This window comes from Vicugna pacos, chromosome 9 (genome assembly GCF_048564905.1).
Source record: "Vicugna pacos chromosome 9, VicPac4, whole genome shotgun sequence".
In the NCBI taxonomy this organism is placed as follows: Eukaryota; Metazoa; Chordata; class Mammalia; order Artiodactyla; family Camelidae; genus Vicugna; species Vicugna pacos.
In genome coordinates, this window is record NC_132995.1 from 74,484,513 (window position 1) to 74,504,884 (window position 20,372).

General features: G+C 41.8%; 1 protein-coding gene and 1 long non-coding RNA gene across 4 annotated transcripts in view; one reads left to right on the plus strand and one right to left on the minus strand.

Moving 5' to 3' along the window:
* The first annotated feature begins 17 nt into the window (after positions 1 to 17).
* DNTTIP2 (deoxynucleotidyltransferase terminal interacting protein 2) lies at positions 18 to 15,029 on the plus strand. The gene is made up of 7 exons (XM_006197331.4): positions 18 to 143; positions 1,054 to 2,693; positions 3,979 to 4,117; positions 6,866 to 6,961; positions 7,909 to 8,073; positions 9,651 to 9,760; positions 12,977 to 15,029. Exons 1-7 carry the CDS (start codon positions 72 to 74, stop codon positions 13,068 to 13,070), a joined length of 2,316 nt encoding a protein of 771 aa, XP_006197393.2. The 5' UTR covers positions 18 to 71; the 3' UTR covers positions 13,071 to 15,029.
* Positions 13,091 to 20,372, minus strand: part of LOC140698300 (uncharacterized) — a 13,290-nt gene continuing 6,008 nt past the window's right edge. For 2 of the 3 annotated variants that reach the window (XR_012076010.1, XR_012076011.1), the window contains exons 2-4: positions 17,677 to 17,743; positions 17,012 to 17,197; positions 13,091 to 14,035 (exon numbers count right to left, since the gene is read on the minus strand). This is a non-coding gene — a long non-coding RNA (uncharacterized lncRNA). The remainder of the gene's footprint in view (positions 14,036 to 17,011; positions 17,198 to 17,676; positions 17,744 to 20,372) is intronic. The other variant, XR_012076012.1, reaches the window with a different exon arrangement.

The window sequence follows — 20,372 nt, forward strand, 5'->3', positions numbered from 1 at the left end:
CGAGCGACGCGCCTCTCTGACGCACTTCCGGGGCGCCGGAACAGAGGGAGGCCGTGCCGCGCGCTTGGAAGATGGTGGTCACCAGGTCCGCGCGGCCTCAGGCCGGGGTCCAAGCCACGTCGGCTGAAAGCTCCCGGCAGAAGGTAGGAGATCGCAAGTTTCCCTCATTTCTCCTCACTGCTTCGCAGAGCGGCGTTCGGGGAGGTGGGCGGCGCAGGGGTGCCGCGGAGCGCGGGGAGGTGCGGCAGAAAGGACCCCTGCTTGCGGCGCGCTGCTGTGTACCGAGCCGCACGCCAAGCCTGTAGCTTCCTCTTCATACCTCACTAGGGTCTTTAATCAGTGCTTAGCGTGGAGTAGAGAGATTAGGTAACTTGCTTTGGGTAGTTTAGCTCCGTAATGTAGATGCACAGAACTTTTCATCTTACTGGTAACACCGTGTTACGGAGGATTAATTTGAGCCACCAAGCGTGAGCCTAATTTAGCTGGATTGGAGAAGGCACCATTCTCACTTGGGAAGGCTGGCGGTGGCTCCGCAGCACCTCCTCTTGACTTTGGGAGGGCTGCGGTGAGGTCACTTGGTGACTCAGTGGCTCTAGTCGTCTGCTGCCTCTGATGCGGCGATGAAGGGAAGAGAGCATTAATTCACTTAAGTATGAAAAGGTAAGGGGAGCGACCGATTCTATCGGGGGGTGTATGTTCCTAAACATATTTTTGCTCAGTTAATAGTCCCTTCCCTTTTCTCCTATACGTGTCGGAATGTAGGTCCACCTAGCATATGTAACTGGAGAAAATTTTCTTTTTCAGTTACTTTCTTAAGTCAGATCCTAGGCGTAGGTGATGCTAGTGAGGCATTGCCTACAAACGCAAAGTCAGATTCAGTATTTAAGTTTTGATTTCTTTTTCAATTGTGGGCTGTGATGGTTGTTTTGTATTAATCTTGTATATTGAGTTCCTTAATGCCCTCTTAAAATCTGCTTCTGAGGGGAGTGTCTCACTCACTCTGCCCTTGTCCTAGCCCTACCTAAATTACAATGTATTTTCACTGTCTTACAGAATTCTGCTGCTAAAAGAATTCAAACGCATCCAAAAGGCAAGAAGGAATTTCCATCTGAGGATCCAAGAACTGCTGAATCACAAGTCACTAGGAAACAAAGTCCGGCTCCTAGAACCAAGAGGAGGAAGAGCGGAACTACAGGCTCATTACCAGAAATGAACAAACCTGCTGATGGAGAGATCTCTGAAGCAGAGTCAAACTGTTCTTCTGTGTCTGAGGTCCAGGGTCCCATTTTAAGAGTAACTAGGAGAAGACAGATCTTAGTTGCAGGCACCCCAGTGTCCAGTGTAAGGAAAAGGCTGAAAATAACTCCAGTAAAGGAGTCTCATACTGAAGAAGTCTCTGAAGCAGAATCACATGTTTTGGGTATTTCTAGAATTGTGCCTCCCACAACAGTAACTCCAAGAACTAGAAAAAGTAAGGCCAAATCCCTAACAAAGCCAAGCCAAGAATCACATATGGAGGCTATTTCTGATGCTGAGTCATCGTGCTCAGACATTTCTTCATTTTCTGGAATTGCAACTAGGAGAAGAACAAGGAGTATGCAAAGGAAGTTACAGGCACGGAACGAGGAGAGGGACACTAAGACTGTACTTGGAAATGGAAAGCAAGTCGTAAACACACCCGTGGGTTCAGAGGATTCAGGTACCAGGCGAAGTTCTCGTTTACTAGCAAGATCTCTTTCTCAGATAAAGAAGCCAAATTTCTACAACAGTGAAACATATAAGGACTTTGAGGATGATTCCTTCTGTGAAAATTTGGAAAAAAACCTGAGAGTGCAAAAACGCCAGTGTTTTAATATAAGAGAGGAACAGCAGGACAGTGTTTCACCCTTCAGAGAAGTAACAAAGCAGAGTTGTAAGAGTTTAGATGCAGAAGCCAAAGGAATAATAGATGAGGAAAAACAAACTAATGAGGAAGATTCTCAGTTGAAGAGTCTTTCTGAACATAAGGACACTAGCCTTCCACAGTTGGTTTCTCAAAGACATTCAACCCCTGAAAATAACAAAACCACATCAATGCCCTCAAATCTGAACTGTGAGGCTGTGATGAGATCATTAGCTCAAACATTTGCAGTTGTGGAGGTGGACAGATGGAATGAAGAGAAAAAGAGCACCATGAAAACAAGTGACTGGACAGAATTTGGTGATGGTGGTGGTAGTGATGAGGAAGAGCACACGGTTGTAGGTGTTAGTGGAGACGTGAACAAAGAAAGGGATGTTGATTTTGTGTGTGATAGCGAACTGTATAAACTTGAGCTGAAAACATCTCAGGATAAAGATGATTCTGTTTTATTAGTTCTCAGCAGTGATGAAAGCCAGCAGTCCGAAAACAGTGAGAATGAAGAGGACACTCTGTGCTTTGTTGAAAACAGTGGTCAGAAGGAGACATTAAATGGGGACGCAGAAGATGCATCACGTGACAAGGAATTGTTTGTAATTGACACAACTCCTGGATTGAGTGCTGATAAAAATTTTTATTTGGATGAAGAAGACAAGGCAAGTGAGGTTGCCACTGAGGAAGAAAAGGAAGAGGAGGAAGAGGAAGAAGAAAGTGAAGAAGAACCATCAGAAAATGACAGTAAAGATAATGAGTTTAGTGATGAAGACAACTTACTAAACAGCACAAAATCCAAACTGTAAGTTTTCTCTTTTAAAAGTAAGGTTTTCATACATATTTCAAGTGGCTAATTTACCATAAAAATATTACAAAGCATAGGAGTTGAGAAAATTTGCCTTGGGTTCTTTATGGAAGAGCTTTTTCATCCGGCACTTCCCTTGTCTCTGGTTGCCCTTGTCCTGTTTCCCCACCTCTCACTGGGGTGTTACAAACCACCTGTTAAAACTTTCCTGCATGATTGTTAAGAGCAACATGACAGGGAAGGGGAGGAACTTCTTTTCCTATGTGTTGATTGTAGAGAAATTGAAAACCAGAGAAGAGCCTGAGTAAAGTAACACCCTGTAACCCCATCTGCCACTCATTGCAGAGCACTGTTTGGGGCTGTTTGTTTAGTCTTTTTCCATTTTGTGAGTTTGTTTTTCCTAAGCACAGGCCCCAGGTGGCAGCCTATCCACTGGAAACGCAGGTATCCTTGGTTGGGAACTATCCATTAACAGGTGCCCAGTCTTCACTCTAACCAGAGAAAGCACTGAGGCTAGTCTCAGGTGTACTTATTTTTTAAAAGCCGCTCTCCTGTTTGGGATAATTGCAATATACACTCAGAGCTGAGAATCACTGCCAGCGCACTGCAATTTAATGACTTCACGTTCCAGTAGAGGTAGATTATCAAAGCTTTCAACGGCTCCGTTTATATGAGTGATTAGGGAAGAAAGTGACTATAAGTCTGGGTGTTCTTGCTTATAAGAAGGACTCTTCAGTAATATAAAGTAGAAGCTCTCATTAGATAAATAAAGCAGAAGCCCAAGCCAACTGCGGAAGACTGTGATTTGGTAGATCTCGGGTATGACATTAATCATTTTTAAAAGCTCATGTGGGGAATACAGATGTTCTCTGCTGTTTAAAACTCACTGACTTAGAAGTACTACCAAATGCCTTTAAATTGCCCAGAAAAACATTCCAGGTTTGGATAACTTGGAAATTTGCAATTGAAGAACCTGTCTTTTTCATTGGTTTTGGAGATCAAAGGCTGTGTGCATTTATTAACTCACTACCTTAATATGAAGTTGAGCTAAATTGCCAGATGTATTTCCTCCTCTTTTCTTTATAAAACCCCTTTAAGAAATTTATTGGCATATTATATGGTCTTAATCTTCCTTAAGAAAATCTGAGGAATAATTTGGATGTGCTCCCCAAAAGCTTTTTTAATTCATTATTCATCCCATAATTTGCTTCTAATTCAAAACACAGTCTCAGTTGTTTCCATTTTGAATTACTTGATCTTTAAGTGATCGTTTCTCTTTCAGTCTGAAGTTGACGAGCAGCAGCATAGACCCTGGTCTAAGTATTAAGCAGTTGGGTGGTTTGTATATTAACTTAAACGCAGACAAGCTGCAGCTGAACAAGAGAACCCTAACACAGATCAAGGAGAAAAAGAAAAATGAGGTAAGTTGCACAGAGTGTCCCACTGGTTTTCATAGAGTTAACCAGTCACTTCTAGAAATGATTAGTCCTTGGTAAGAAACTAATCTTCCTACTATTTTTCCTACTGTTCTCCTTTTTTCCCTTTTTCCAGAACAGTCATCATAAAGTCCTAGGTATAAGAGGTGACACTTGAAGGCTAAAGTGACATAGGATTGGTGTTCCTCTTCTTGCACCCACCAGTTAGGATCCCAAGGACTGTGTTTTCTTTTTCTCCTCTTTTCTTGCTATACTTTTAGTTCTTAACTGTTCTGGACTCTGTTGAGAATCTGAAAGCTGTGAGTGCCCACCTGCCCCCATCAGGTAAAAGAGCACATGTGCACACAGACTTAAATTTGTACATATAATTTCAGAAGAATTTACAGGGTAGGTAACCTCATCCAAACCCTCAGTTTCAGCTGCCCCCTTGCGTGACTTCCATACCTGAGGTAGTTTCTAGCCTTGCAGCCTACGCGGGTCTTCAAATCCAGGTCCTGTTGCTTGTTTATTCAGGGGTGCTCGGGCACTTGACCTCACTAACTGCCCTTCTCTTCCCTGCCTGAAGCAGCTTCTCCGTTTGTCTTCTTCATCCTGGTTAATGATACCAAAACCTGTTTCCCTTTTACAGTCAGTCACTAAGCCTAGGGGACGATGCTCCTTACCTCCTGTTGGCTCCTTTCTACCCCACTGTCACTGACTAGTGACATCTAGTTAATTTCCATCTAGACAACTGCAATGGCCTCCTTATTCTTTCTTCTTCGAGCCATCCTCAGTTGTCCTGCTAGGTTTCTCTTTGTAAAAACACAAATCTGACCGTGATATTCTGTTCAAGTCCCTCAAAGTTTCCTCAGAGCCTTCAAGGTGCCTCTGCTCCTCTGGCTCTGACCGTCCATCTGCTGTGTCCTTCCCACTGAAAACCGCTCTAGTTCCCTGAACACACCCTACACTTTCCCAGGCCAGTGCAGAGGTCGTAGATCACCACCCTTGGGAAACTTTCTTTGACCCTGGTCCTTCCCCCACCTCCTCCCTGCTTCTGCAACACCTAGTATAGATGTGAGTGGTCATTGATCATGTGGTGTTCACTGTTACTTTACTGTCTTTTATCTTTCTTTGTATTCCTAAAACAGGATTTCTCAGCGTCGGCAAAACTGATGTTTTGGGCTGGATATTTCTTTGTTGTGGGAGAATGTCTTGTGCATTGTAGGATGTTCAGCAGCATCTCTGGCGTCTACCTTGTATAAGGAGGTAGCGTCCATCCTCCCTGGTGCCCAACTCCTGACACACACACACACACACACACACACACACACTCATTCATTCATTCATTCATTCTCTCTTTCTCTCACAGATGTTGCCAGTTGAGAACCACTCTCCTAAACCCTAGCATAGTACTTGATACACAACTGGCTCTTAATAATGTCATGCTCTCTGAGGGATCCTTCAAACTGTTCTGAGAGCTAAGGAGCAGTCCTCTTTAGTTCTTGTACTGGGGTAATGACTAGTTACCCTGAGATTCCTTTTAGTCACACTCACAGTGTTGACAGTATTTAATCATCCTAGGCAACTAACAACAGATGCAGAGGACATTTAAGAAAAGATGAACAGATTGACTACATAAAGTTTTATAACTTATGCAACTAAAAACACGTTAAGAAAGACAAATAAAAGACCGTGGGTCAATACCACTAAGATACAAATACATTTCTACAAATTAATAAGAACACAACCCTATATAAAAATGAAGAACCCACCAAAATACCGGCTTTCCCTGGAAGACATGCACATGCACAGAAAGGTGCTCCACAGCAAATAGAAACATCAGTGAGGCACCAGCGACAACACAGAGGAAGGTAACACCCCGCGTCCCCGTGCTGGCCGTGGGAAGAAGAGGGAACTGGCTGGCTCGTGGTAGGAGTTCAGACTGCTTGGATGTAAGGCAGTTCAGTAGTACCTACCAAAATCTAAGTGACACATTTTGGAATCAGTTTTATAGAAACAATCACAAGTATGCAGAGATGATGTTTACAATGTTCAGTGGAAAAAAGGTTAATGGAGACCTTTAAACTGAGTATCCAGAAGAAAAACTGTGCATAACAGCTATTAAAGATAATGAGGTCGATCTGTGTATGAACTGACACTGAAGGAGCGCCTCTGATACGCTGAGTTACAAAAAGCAGATTTGCTTGATGGAAGGATCTCATCGTAAAACATAAAAAGCGTATGTTGTTCAATGGACATCTATACCGCTGTTCTCATTAACAGTCTAGCCAGTCTCCTCAGATCACAGGCAGCCGTAGTACCAGAGTTAAAAGAACTCATTAAAGCCTAGTCAGGTTTTTCAGGGAGTTTAAGAACTGTTACGGCATTGCGTCTGTTGTCTTTATTTTCCAGTTGTTTGGTGCTGGTAGCTGGTTGCGAACCAGTGAAATGCAAGCAGGCACATTAATGTGAATCTGGTGTGTGCAGATTCAGATTAGAAAAAGAAATTCGAGGTGAATGTTGATTTTATAGAGTCCCTAAAGTAATCCTTCAGCTTGTCTCCTAAAGCGTTTTTTGATACAATTTACCAATTTAAGGACAGGAACACTTTTGCAGTAGTATGTCTAACTATGCAAAAAGTTAGTATTTTTGGAATAGTCTTCAGTGTGGAAGATACTTCCTTTATAAGGCAAAAATGTTGAAAAAATTATGACATTCCAGCATTATTTTCAAATTAATTTTGTATTTTTGTAGCTTCTGCAGAAAGCCATCATTACTCCTGATTTTGAAAAAAACTACTGCGTCCCACCATATAGTGAATCAAAGCATCAACTTCAGAAAAAACGCAGAGTGAGTACAGTGACTCCTAGTGTTTACATGTGTTTGACTATCAATGTGTTCAGTGTGTATAATAAGTACATTAAAATACGTTTCCAAAGATAATTATCACGCATATCTAAGAGCCCAGAAATTTGGTTCCATAAACACATCTCACGGATTCTCACGAAGTTGAAAGTACACGGAGGGGCGCCCGTAGGTGCAGCTCCTTCTTTCCTTCCTTGAGAAGTGGCAGCCAGCACACGAGGGCACCGCCGTGCCTCTTGGCTCACAGGCCCTGCTTACGGTGGGTAGGGAGCTCTGCTGCAGGCTGTTGTCGGAAACTGAACATAACTGGCTTAGAACACTGGTCTGTTTCGTCTGCCAAGTGAGGGGGTAGAAACCATCTTCTATAGTAAAATATATGGGTTACTTCCATCTGCCATTTTAACCAATAAAAACTAAAGACGTTATCAAGAGAGGCTGGAGGAAATTTGAGCCTGGTGCCCCAGTCATGTCTTGTCACTAGTATGACTGGAGGGCGCTGGCTCACAGTAGACACTCCGTAATAGTTGTTACATGAATGAACAAAAGTAAAAGTAAGCAAGTAACTTGCTAGGAGTTTTTGAAAGAATAGGATTTTTTTTTTTAATTTTAAAAATAATACCAACTGCTGGACTGTTGAGTAACTTTCTGAGACAACTAAAATAAATGAGTAAGTGTTAATGTTTATGTATAAGCTCCAGAAGTAAAAATGTTTTTATATATCTTATGTAAGCTACTTTAGACAATAAAAATTGAAGCTGTGGGTTATTGTCCCATCAAGTTGGCAATTCTTACTAAGATAGAAAGTAAATTTTAAGGAGCCCTCATGGAACTGATAGTACTGTGCCTAACTTACCAAGAAATCACTTTTGTGATTTAATTCTTCCTTAAAATTAGAATTTTCTGTCTAATTGGTTTTGAAATTTGAATTTCAGCAAGAGCGACAAAAAACAGCAGGTGATGGCTGGTTTGGTATGAAGGCACCGGAACTGACAGATGAACTGAAAAACGATCTCAAAGCACTGAAGATGCGAGCGAGCATGGACCCAAAAAGGTTTTACAAGAAAAATGATAGAGACGGCTTCCCCAAGTACTTCCAGGTATGAAGCAAACAGAATAAGGATAGTGACGTTCAGTGGACTTTAGTTTGGAAAGCACTGTAGTGATCTGTTTACTCTTAAAATAAATGCATGTTTCCATGGGCTCAGCCCGTAAGATAATGGCCAGAACCCAGCTCAGACAGCCAGCACTTGCAGTGGCTTTCCATGTGGAAAGACCGCGTTCCAGATGGTGGCTAGGTTTCCAGCTCAGCTTTCTAAAAGTTACGGAGCCTGCAAGATGGGAGTGTCGTACGTAAATAACGTGAGCCCCCGAAGAGTAAGACCCCTTGCGGGGTGGAGGGGGAAGAGGGCTCATTTGTACCAGACTTCTTTTTTTCAAGGTTCTTTATTCTGAAAATAAGAATTGGTTTCCAAAGTGCTTTCAGATTAAAGTCCAGTGATTCACCCTCTGGCTCTCAAGTTCATTCCTGACCACCTTTCTAGTCACTCATGGATTACTATAGGAGTCCTTTGCCTGCAGGTCTGCTCTCCCGTTCAGTTCCTCGCTCACATTGTAGCCATTGATCTAGTCTTTAAAAAAAGCAATCTGTTCATGATACGTTTCTGCTCGGTGGTACCTTCAATGATTCTTCATTACCTGTAGGATGGAAGCTGTGCTCCTTAATGTGGCCCTCTGCAGTCTGCACCCAGGCCAGCCCAGCAACCCTTCTTTCATCACACAGCCCTCTTAAGCTCCAGCACGCTCAGCTCATTCTTCTGAGAATACGCGCAGACTGGTCTTGGCCTTCTGACTTTGCATGTGTTTGGCTCTGCCATGTTTGCTTGGTGAAGTTTTACCCATACATCCAAGCTAAAATGTCATCCTTTGTGAAACCTTTACCTCCATTAGGTAGAACGGGTCACTTGGTTTTCAGAGCATCTAGAGTGTGTCTTCCGCATTACATTAGGTTATGATTTAATTTTTAATTGCATGTCCATGAGTCTTCTATAATACCCTAGACTCCACACCGGCAGGGATCAGACGTTCTCTATCTTTGTTTCCCTCACACTGAGCACAGTGCCTGGCACATAGCAGACACTGAATTTTACTTGGTTGAATGTATGAACAAACGCAGAGTGGACTTTGAGAAGGTTCTTTCTTTCTTTTTTTTTTTTTTTCTTTCTTTTTTTTTTTTTTTTACATTTTTTATTGATTCATAATCATTTTACAGTGGAGAAGGTTCTAAGCTGGCAGCATTTATGATAATCTAGGAGGTCAGATAGATAATAGAATTTATGTGTCAATTTTATTAAATTGGGAAACTAAAAAGATTTATTTTTATCTGTCTCACTTTTCTCCTCTAGTTACACTGTTCATCAAGAAGTTGCTGTGTAGCACTAAATTATATAAAAGGAACTTTGGTTTTATTATAACTCTAATGAAATGTCAGGCCCAGTGCGGACTGAATAAGTGATTATTTTCCTTTGAAAATGGCAATGCTAACTTTAATATTGGTAAAATGTAAGCTTTGTTTTCCATTGCTTTCTGTAAATATCCTTTGTTAGTGCTGCCCTGAGATACGCAAGGAATTTGGCCTTCAGGTGTTGCATGACTTATTTCAGTCAATCGTTTGTAGGTTGGAACCATTGTTGACAATCCAGCTGACTTCTACCATTCACGAATTCCCAAGAAACAAAGGAAGAGAACTATTGTGGAGGAACTGCTGGCTGATTCTGAGTTCAGAAGGTAATGGAATTTATGTTTCATCTTACAATATGTGTGCTCTCCTTTAGAATTTTCATAAACTTTAAATTTTAGGTAACTTTTAAACGTTTTGCACAGAGTTTCTCAACAGCAGCACTGTTATGTTTTGGATGGGGTAATTCTTTATTTGGGGACTGTCCTGTGCACTGTAAGATGTCACACAGCATCCCTGGCTTCTATCCACTATTTGCCAGTAACAGACACCCCTCCTCCCACCCCCAATTCATGACAATCAAAAATGTCTTCGAACATTTTCAGGTTTTTGTCCTCTGAGGGACATAAGCATTCCCAGTTTAGAACCAGTGATTTACAGGGAAGGTGAAAGTGTTTGACTGGCTAGAGGAGAACAGGCCTGCAAAGGAGACTGGGAAAGAACAGCCTAGGGGGTTGACGAAAACCAGGAGAGCACAGTGCCGTTCAAGGCAAGGGAAGGTAACGCTGTGAGCAGGTGTGAGCCGGAGCGGGAGGGTCACAGGAACCAATGATGCCGAGGAGGTAAGAACTAAAACTTCTTTGGATTTAGTACATGGAGGTCACAGCAACCTTGGCAGGAGGAGTTTTAAGGGAGGGACGGGGAGGAAGCCAGACTGGAGAGGACTTGAGAGTGAGTTGAAAATGAAGAAACAGAATTACTTGGAGAAGTTTGGTTGTGAGGAACAAGGGCGAGGCAGGGCTAGTGGAGGTGGATGGAGTTGGATTTTTTTTTTTTGAGCTGGGAGAAATTTGAGTATGTTTCAATGTTCTTGAAGTAGGTGCGTATATATTACAGGTTTAAAAGCATCCTCATATAGAAACTTCTGCTGAATTTCCAAAATGGCTGAATAGCAAAAGTGAAAATACTTATCAAAGGTTTAAAAAATAATGTAACATACAGGCATGGAAAACAAATGTAACCCACGTGTCCTGTAAGTGCTTTAAAGATTTTAGGAATAAGCAGCGCTCTTTTCTCACTGCTCTCTCCTTGGAGATCTCATCCCCACAGGGTTTTATCATCTGTATATACTGCCAGCTTCCAAATGTGTAAGTCTGGTCTGGGTCTCTGCTGCCTCAGAACATCTAATGGGCATCCCACAAGCCCCTGTGGGAGCTACCTTGTGGTCTCTCCTGACCCCGGCCACCCTGAACAATCTAGTCCGCTCCCAGTGTTCTGTATCTCATGACCGAATGGCGTTCGATCATCCATCCGTCAGGGCAAGTCCTTGACACTCCTTCTCCCTTCAGTCCCATGTGTGGAGTGTCAGAGTCCCTCCCATTTTCCCGTCTCTGAAGCCTCTCTTTCCCTCCTTCCGCACAGAGGTGTGGTACAAGCTGATCGAGTCTTTGCTTGCCTAAGTGTTCACTATACATTGGTGATAAAAACTGACCTACGCTTTGTAATATTCACGACAGCAGTGTCAGAAATCACAGCAGTGTTGGTGCTTTCGCTAAAAAATAATCTTAGAATAAGGAAGTTGAGGCAGTAAGCTAGAAAGCTAGTAGACTGGAACTCAAAAAATTGCAGGTTAGAGGTTATCTTGTCGGTTCATTGCTTCCCATACTCCCATCACGGAATACCATTTCCACCGTGCTTGCCTTCTCTGTATACTGCCTACTTTGTTTTAAAAGGAAACTATATTATTACTGAAAATGAGTTTGTTGACATATTTTTGCTAATATACATTAAGATAAATGCATCTTAACTTACGATAAATATGATAATTACATTACTTAAAATGAATATTGTCTATCACACAGATTTACACAGCACACTGTGTGAAACACTCCACTAGCCCATCTGTCCATGGAATGTTTTAATCCTTACCACAACATGCTCCTTAAGAGGTTTTCTGGCCTCTAAATACCTTGGGATAAGGAACTCCACAGAGCATCTTTAATTATATGTTCATTAGTAGGACTGTCCTGGGACAGTAGAAACAAGCGTAATATATAGGAGAAAATGTGCTTTCCTGTATTGTGTATATTTGGTTTTGTTTCATTGTTAATCTAACCTTAGGTTTGTTAGTCTGTAAATTTTGCTGCTGACTTGTGGCATTGAGTGAGCTTAAAGTTGTAAAAGGCCTAAATAGCTTCTGTTTTAATGAGAATATTAGCTAATCCCCAGCTTTAGTAATGTGTAACAGATTTATGTAACAGTGAAAGTGTTTTAGAACAAAGGAATTTTTACAGAATTTTTAACTTTTCCTTAATAACTGAACTGAAAGCCCTTTTACTGAAGCTTCTAATTAGAACATCATTATTTTTCTGCAATTGTGCTTCTGTGTTTCCAAAGCCCAAAGGGTAATAATAGTCTCAAACAGCAATTCCTTGGTCTGAGGATGCCTTTTTTTTTGAGAATGCCTTTTAACTCTTAAATGTTATTGAAGACCTAAAGATTTCTGTTTTGTCAGTTACATTTATCAATATTTGCCAAATGGAAGTTAAAGTTAAGAAACCTTAAAAATATGAATTCATTTAAAAATAATAACTCAAAAATAATAACTCATCACACATTAACATTTATTTTCATGAACAAAACAAAAATAATTTAGTGCAGATCTCTTTACTGTCTGGCGTAAAGACAACTGGAGCCTCCCATCTGCTTCTGCATCAGTCTGCCATGATACCACACTTCGTGTAGCCTCTTAAAAACTCCACTGTACACTCTTGAGAGCATAAGAGTGAAAAAAGCAACTAAATGCCTTAGTATTTTTGTAAAAATGGTTTTTACTTAATGGACACCTTCAAAGAGTCTCATTCCCACATCACATTCTGAAAACCATTTGTCTGTGATGTATTTCTTAAGGTTCTAAGAAATATATTGTATTTTCAAGTAAGTGTAGACCTTTGATTTTGCTTAGTTCTTAATTTTAAATTTTCATCCCACAAAAATATTTAAAGCATTTGATACTATCTAGTAGCTGATGTAGTGCATGGGTCTCTAGTGGCTGAAGGTTTTCAAAAGCCTCCCTTCTCGTTGCCATTTTTCCCTTACTAGACTGCAGACTATGAGGGCAGGGGCTGTGGCTGTCTGGTTCACAGCTCTGTCCCTAACTCCTGTTAGGGCTCCTTACACATGGTGGAACTTAGTGCAACTGTGATGAATAGTGAAAATGCAAAAAAAAAAAAAAAAAGGAAACTCCTCGCCCCCCCCCCCCCATATAAGGTTACATTAACATCTAATGTCTGATGTCTCATATACTTTTTGGTTTTTCTTTTTAGATATAACCGAAGGAAGTACTCAGAGATCATGGCTGAAAAGGCAGCAAACGCAGCAGGAAAGAAGTTTCGAAAGAAGAAGAAATTTCGCAATTAAGACTCACCAGGCAAACCACAAAATTTTACACCTCCTCTGTATTTATTTACTAACCATGTTTTGAAAAGTAACATCACCACCACATAAATTAACATAGGCTGGTCCTATTTATGTAGAGATTTCTGTTTGGAAAAAGTTGACTTGAGAAAGGATCAGTCATGTGCCCCTTGGTATATCTACAAAGATCCACTCGTGCTTAGACCCTTTGAGGGCAAGAAAAGGAAGAGAACTTGACCGATTTAAAGACAATTAACTTTTGTAAAGTTTTCAACCTTTGGTTATTTAAAGAAATTTGAATTAAAAAACATTTAGAAAGCATAAAGTTTGCTAACATATTCACAAAACTTCAATATGATCAAAGATATATAAATAGTATTATAATTATTATGTAGAGGTGTGTGTGTTTAGGGGGAGATGGCAGATAGTCAGGAAATGGCCTGTGGCTGGTTGCACATGCAAGTCCAGAAAACTGGCAAAGCTGGGATACAGAGATCTTGTTGGCCAGTATAAAAGTCATAGTTGAAACCAAAGGAATGACACAAGTGTTCTTGGAGCAAGTGTATGTTAGTGTATGACCAGAGAACTAAATGAAGCTATAAAAAGGACCTGAAAGAGAGACTGCCGAGAAAGTCTGGGTTAAAGTTAGATGCAGGAGCGCTCTTTTCCTTCCTTAGCAACTGAAACAGGAGGAGAGAGATTTCCACCCAGAGTCAATGATAGGATTAGAGCAATATAATTTTAACTTGGTCAGGAGGTTAAGTGGCCCGACTCAACGTCGTCTCCAGTGGCAGAAACGTGCATCCTGGCTAAGCTACGCAGGGCACCCAAGGAGCCGTGCTCACTGCCATTAATACGTCTTGGCGAGCTGTTGCTTCCTTTATGTCATTATTCCTGGGATCTTCTATTTTCCAGCACACTGCTTCCTTAGTATTTCAGTAAACAACAAGTCTCCTTCATTGTGTTCACTGCTTGGGATCAAAAGCAAACCAGTTAACAGAAGTGACAGTGACATTCATGGGCAGAGTTAGGGAAGCATCTGTGTCTGTTCTTTTATAGAAAAGCCTTCATTCAAAGAATATTAAGTTTTGCCTTCTGGGTAAACTAAGGACCTGCTATGAGAAAATTAAATACCCAAACAAGAAGAGATGATAGTTAATTTACCCTTTATACGTTCTTCCAGAAGGAGACGTTGTTAGAACATTTCAGCTTACACTACCATGCTATAAGAAGACTCAGACTTGTCAATCATTGTGTATGATGTTTCTCTGCAGACAGCTGAGGACTTACGCAGGTTTTGTCAGACTCAAGGTGGGGGTCAACTTTTTATCGTAACTTTTATGCTCATTTCTCACTCCTGAGTGCTAGAATAGGTTGAATTACCTGGTACTTCAAAACTGTAGTTACGACAAACATTTGCAACATGATAGTGTGTTTTACAGGGAAAACAAGATTAGTGACCTGTGATCTTTCCCACACGGAGCATTCGAGCCTTCTGGATTAGGAAGAGGTGATGAGGGGAGAGAGCTGAACTAGGTGCCAAGTCCAGCTCGCACACCCACCTTAGAGGTCCTCACAGCAAGTGTTCTGAGGACAGGTGACCCTTGACCAACACGGGGGTTGGGGTGCTGAGCCCCACACAGTTGAAAATAAAAAACTTTACCGTAGGCCCCTTGTGTCTACAGTTCCGCATCTGAGGGCTCAACCAAGTGCTTGCAGATCGTGCAGTACTGTAGTGGGGGCTTGCTGAGAAAATCCGCGTGAGTGGGCCCACCCAGTTCAAACCTGTGTTCAAGGGTCAGCTGTATTATAGTTACATTTTAACATGCTCTTTTTTGTCTCCATTGATTGGTTTTTTATTATATGTATTTTTGTAAGCCACTTAAATAATTTGGAAAAAGAGAGTTCTTAACAAATGTAAAATACTTATCAGTGAAATAAACCTTATTCAACTAAAAATCATTTAAAATCACCTTAACATTTATTGTAAGGAATTAAAACTGGTAAGATGTATGGCTTCATCTCACATGTGATCTTCACAAATTTAAGTCGTCAAAACTGAAGAGTATCAAAGTAGAACCATAGGTAAAGATCAGAAGGACATCTCAGTACTCCTAGCCTTCTACAAAAATGTGTATTTGAATAATGGCTGTATCTGTCTTTTTTTAAGCGAAGCAACTGTTGAGAAAAGTTTAGTGACTGGCTTATGTCACTAAACTCAGTTCACTTACTGGAATTATTCTGAGGCTTAATGACTATCAGATGGCTCCTCTTCTCAACTGAAAAGCATTACAAAGCATACAGAGTGCTGGTACAGTGTGCTTGAGAAAGTGTGCTAGAGAAAGGAGGGCCTTCGTGATACCTTAAGATCTTGAAAGATTTCCAAAATGCTTTTAAGACAGCTTACTAAGAAAAATCTACAAAGTTATTTTTTTTAAACAGGAAATTAAGGAAAGGAAAATGAAGATGGAAGAAATTAGGAAGCCAACAGTGGATAAAGGTAAGCTCTGCGCATCCTGGCATCTAACACACAACATGAGCTCTGTGTTCAGTGTTTTAGCGCAAGATAAAAACAAACCAGCTGCTTTAGAGAAACACTACATCTGTTATTAAGACAGGAGAAAATGTCTCATGGGTCCCTGTAACAAGGATGTCACACTACAGGCCGTGCTTGGCTGTCCAGAGGACATATGGCAGGGTTTTAAAAGGAAGGAAAAAAGAATGAAAGTCTGTATAGAAACTAATAAAACCTTGCGTAATGGGGATAAACTCAAGGGATCCCACTCAGAGACAGCAAATTACAAGAAAACATGGAAAAAGTTTTCGGTGCCATTTCTGGGGTATGTGCAGGTACTCATTCATTTCAGTCTCTCGAGCAATGACAGTACTGTTCAGAATAACTACAACATTTTACTGAATGTTTTCAGTTGAGGATGAAACAAAATGCTTTTTAACCAATTCCCCACACATCTGACTAAAATGTCAAATTCAGGTCTTATTGTTAGTCAATTTAAAAACAAGAAATGTTTCCAGCTTTAAAGTGAGGAAGGAATGCTTTCAATTTCTAGTAGCGTCCAAGGAGCGAGGTCAGTAGCATGACCTGTAATTAAATGCCTTAAGCAGATGAGTGTTTTATCAAAGAACTGGAACATCTCAAACCTGTGAAAGGCGAGCTCAGATGTAACAGTGGAGACTCTGAAATGGAAAAGGCTGCCAGTAAATACTGAACACCAGCCGTAAGGAAGGCAGAACTACTTGAGGTTCAGGTGGTGGGTGGCGGATGGTGTACATCCATACCAGCTACCACTGCACAGCAAATTACCCCAGAAGTCAGTGACTCAAAACCACCACCATTTGATTACGTATCGTGATCCAGGGGTTCAGGGCTTGGCTGGGTGACTTGTGCTTTACTTGGAAACAAACGCAGTCACTCGGTGGTACTGAGCTGGAGCTGAGTGTATCTGGAAGGTCTAAGACATTTCCTAACGTGGCTGACAACTTGCAATATTTTCTTTTAAAAATATGACAACTGAAATTTTTCTTCAGTTTAACAGCAGTATAGCAAAGGAATTGCTATAAAACCAAAACATGACTCACACGTGGTGTGGCACTGAAGGCTCAGCATGGCTGAGTGGGCTCCATCTGTAGTATTTAGGAAGTTCTACTCTTCCCCACCTGTCTCCTTCCTCGTCACCCCTCCTAAGGGAAGAGGAGTTACTAACCAGATTGCAGTGAGCCCAAGCTATTCTTTGGGCTGTGTTTTTACAAATGAACATGACTGCAGAAACCACGTGCAGTCACTCACTCTTGCCCTCTTAGCAGGCAGGCCTGTCATCCTCTCTTCCAAGCGAGGTGGGGAATTAGACCTGGGGCTTTCCTGAGCCAGACTTTCTCTATTCAGGGTAGGGGATGATGGGACTCTGAGTTGTTCCGTTGCAGCTCACCTGAGCAGGCCTGTGGTCAGGGCGCTCTTCTAAAGTTACCATGTGAGTGGTGCTCTCTTTTCCATTGGCTCATCTTCCTTACCGTTACAGCCTCCTTGGCAGGATTGCAATGCAGAAACCGGTACGGTTCAGGCACCAAAATCCTGACCTCAAACCGCATGCAACGTAACTGAAGTTCTGTTCATTCTGGGGGGAAAAAATGGATATGAAAAGTATGGTTGGATTTAGCTCAATTACCATATGAATTTCAGCTATCATGCAGTGAGGAATACTACAAATGCCTTTGAAAGATGTTCCTTAACCTTCTTAAAAGGTAGGAGAGAAACATGCTTGTAGTCATCCATATGGAAAAAATGTATGTGAAGTTTTGTCCTGTCCCTCCTACATCTACTCCCTCACCCCCCATAACTAAGGGAAGTTCAGAGAAGTAACATACTAAAACAAGAGACAAAAACAAGATACACATTGTGGTTAACAGACTTCTATATCTTAAGGTAGAATCAGGAAGACTTATTTTTTCCCTTAAATGTATGTATGTGCGTGTACACACATTTATAGCTGTACGTACACATGCGCCAAAGTACTATGAGACAGTGAGTTGGCAGAAGAACAAATCATAGCTTAATTCTGGAATGTGAAGCTCATCAAAACCTTGGCTGATTTACCTGTAACATCTGCCCTTCCAGCCAAATCTGCCACTTTATCTGACCTTCAGCTGTCAGCTGCCCGCACCTGCCAGGAGCAAGGAGGGTGTCAAATAGATGAAGGGATATTAAGCTGGCCCAGTGCCTTTCCCTGTGCTTTGGTGACTGCTGGATGAGTCATGATTTAAGCCCTTTTTACAGATTTTACCTGACTATATAGTCCTTTAGGATTGACTCCTGGTTTTTCCTTTAGTGAAAATCACTATCCTATGATTTAGCCAAAGGCATCAGAACCAAGATGCCCCTACAGTTCCCTAAAGCTCAGAATCACCACTTCCAGTTACCCGACTTCCACTGCACCCCAGTCAGTCACCATCGTGGGCTTGGACTCATACCTGAAACTGTTCAGTGGTGGAGATTCTGAACTGGCCAGCCTTCTCTCCAGTTCCCTCTAACCCAGCCCTGACTGCACTTTGGAAGTGCTTGAGGCGGCTCCACAAGCACTGACCCTACGCCCCACCTGCAGAGCTTGTAAACTCGCGATGGCAAGCACAGCAGCGCCTCTCGCGCCCCCAATCCTCCACCTGCGTCAGGTCGTCCTCCCCACTGTGCTGCCTGGACCTGCCGGTCAGACATTTCAGAAATGCTTTGTATATCCTACTATTCTCCTTATTCTTTTTTTTTTTTTTTTCCTGTAGCTCTCGCCTGCCAACCCAGCCGAGGAAACACCCAGTCTTATCTGTTCAGGTTACTGAGACGTGGGGAAAGTAGTATGAAGTTGTTGACTCTTGGCTGGGCTTTTCCTGCTGCTCCACAATTTTTAAATTCAATTGAGATTACTTGGCACCAAATTCATTTATTTATTCATTGTGCAAGTCAGTCAGCCAGTCACCACAAAACCGAGTCCTATGCATTGCTGAAGCTGCAGGGTTCACCAGTGAGGAGGACCCAGGCCCCGCACCCGGGGAGCTCAAGGGAGACGCGGCACAGTCCTCTCTCCCGGTGGCCCCCCACCCCCTCGTCCCCTCGGCACCTTGCCGTGCCTCCTGCTTCACTCAGCCGGCCAGGGCCAGCTGACCAGGGCTGCCTTGCTTTCTCGTGACCTCACTGGTCTAGAGACACTATTCCCACGTGCATCCGCCATTATATTCAACAGCTTTCCCCCTCGGTCTTCACTTCTGGCCAGGAAGTGTTATTTGCCACTACTAACCTTTCCTTCCTGGAGCTCCAGCTTCTCTTGGCTCCTGAAGGGAGATAAGCTGCTCTGCTTCTCCTGAATCTGCGCTTTTTCCCCTTCACTGATTTTCCTACTCTGCCCACCACCCGCTGGTCTCCCATAAAGCCTGCCTGCTTATCTTCTTCCTCTACACTCAGTGACTTGAATGGTTTGTCCTCCCTCACCTGCTTTGTGCTCCCCTCTCTGCAGAAGACTCCAAAGTCTTCATCCTTACATCTCTACACCCCTGCTTCAGATGCACATTACCTTTTACATGGGTGGTACACTCATCCAGGTATGAGGTCATCTCAAACTCAACATAGCCAGACCCAGACACATCATCTTTCTGAGATGAACAAATGTTAGCACCATGCTTGATACATGAGAGGAACTCAAACGGAAGCTATTCTTTCCCTGTTCCCCATCTTCCCCATCAGAAAAGTCTTCCTAAAATGGTTTTAATGACGTCGTTCTCCTTTTTTATTTACCTTCTGTGGCCCGCCTCTGCCTAACAAAACATACAGAAACCCCTACATTCAAGATCTGACATTCAAAACTCTCTATAAAAAAAGACTGCATGGAGACTAACCATGCTACTAAAATCCAATGGGTCAACAGTGAAATCAAAGTGGAAATTTAAAAATACCTTGAGAAAAATGACAAAACACAACCACAGAAAATCTATGGGATACAGCAAAAGCAGTCTTAAGAGGGAAGTTCATAGTGATACAGGCCTTCTTCAAAAAACAAGAACAATTTCAAATAAATCTAATCTACAACCTAAAAGAATTAGGAAAAGGAGAACAAACAAAACCTAAAGTCAGCAGAAGGAAAGGAATAATAAATATCAGGGAGAAAATGAAATAGGGGTTAAAAATAGGAAAAAATCAATAAAATGAAGAGTGTTTTTTCAAAAGAGCCAACAAAATTGTCAAACCTCTGGCCAGGTTCATCAAGAAGAAAAGAGAAAGGCCCCAAATAAAATAAGAAGTGAAAGAGGAGAAATTAACAACTGATTCCACAGAAATACAAAAACCGTAACAATACTATGAACAATTATATGCCAACAAATTGGACAACCTAGAAGCAATGAACGTGTTTCTAGAAACATACAGTCCACCAAAACTGAGTCAAGAAGAAACAGATAATTTGTACAGACTGATTACTATAAATGAAATAGACTCTGTAATTTAAAAACAACAACAACAACAACAACCTTCCCACAAACAAAAGTCCAGGACCAGATGGCTTCACTGGGAAATTCTACCAAACATACGAAGAACTTAGATGGATCCTTCTCAAATTCTCCAAGAGACTGAAGAGGCAGGAACACTCCCAAACTCATTCTATGAAGCCACCATCACCCTGATACCAAAACCAAAGATACTACCAAAAAAGAAAATTACAGGCCAGTATCTTTCATCAATACAGATTCAAAAATTCTCAACAACATACTAGCTATTTATGACAAACCCACAGCCAGCGTAACAGTCAACGGAAA

What these genes read in the sequence shown, in the direction of transcription:
- DNTTIP2 (XM_006197331.4), top strand. Translation starts at nt 72, where the DNA reads ATGGTGGTCACCAGGTCCGCGCGGCCTCAGGCCGGGGTCCAAGCCACG. An exon ending in CTGAAAGCTCCCGGCAGAAG is followed by an intron (nt 144 to 1,053) that starts GTAGGAGATCGC and finishes ACTGTCTTACAG; the next exon opens with AATTCTGCTGCTAAAAGAAT. An exon ending in GCTGATTCTGAGTTCAGAAG is followed by an intron (nt 9,761 to 12,976) that starts GTAATGGAATTT and finishes TTTTCTTTTTAG; the next exon opens with ATATAACCGAAGGAAGTACT.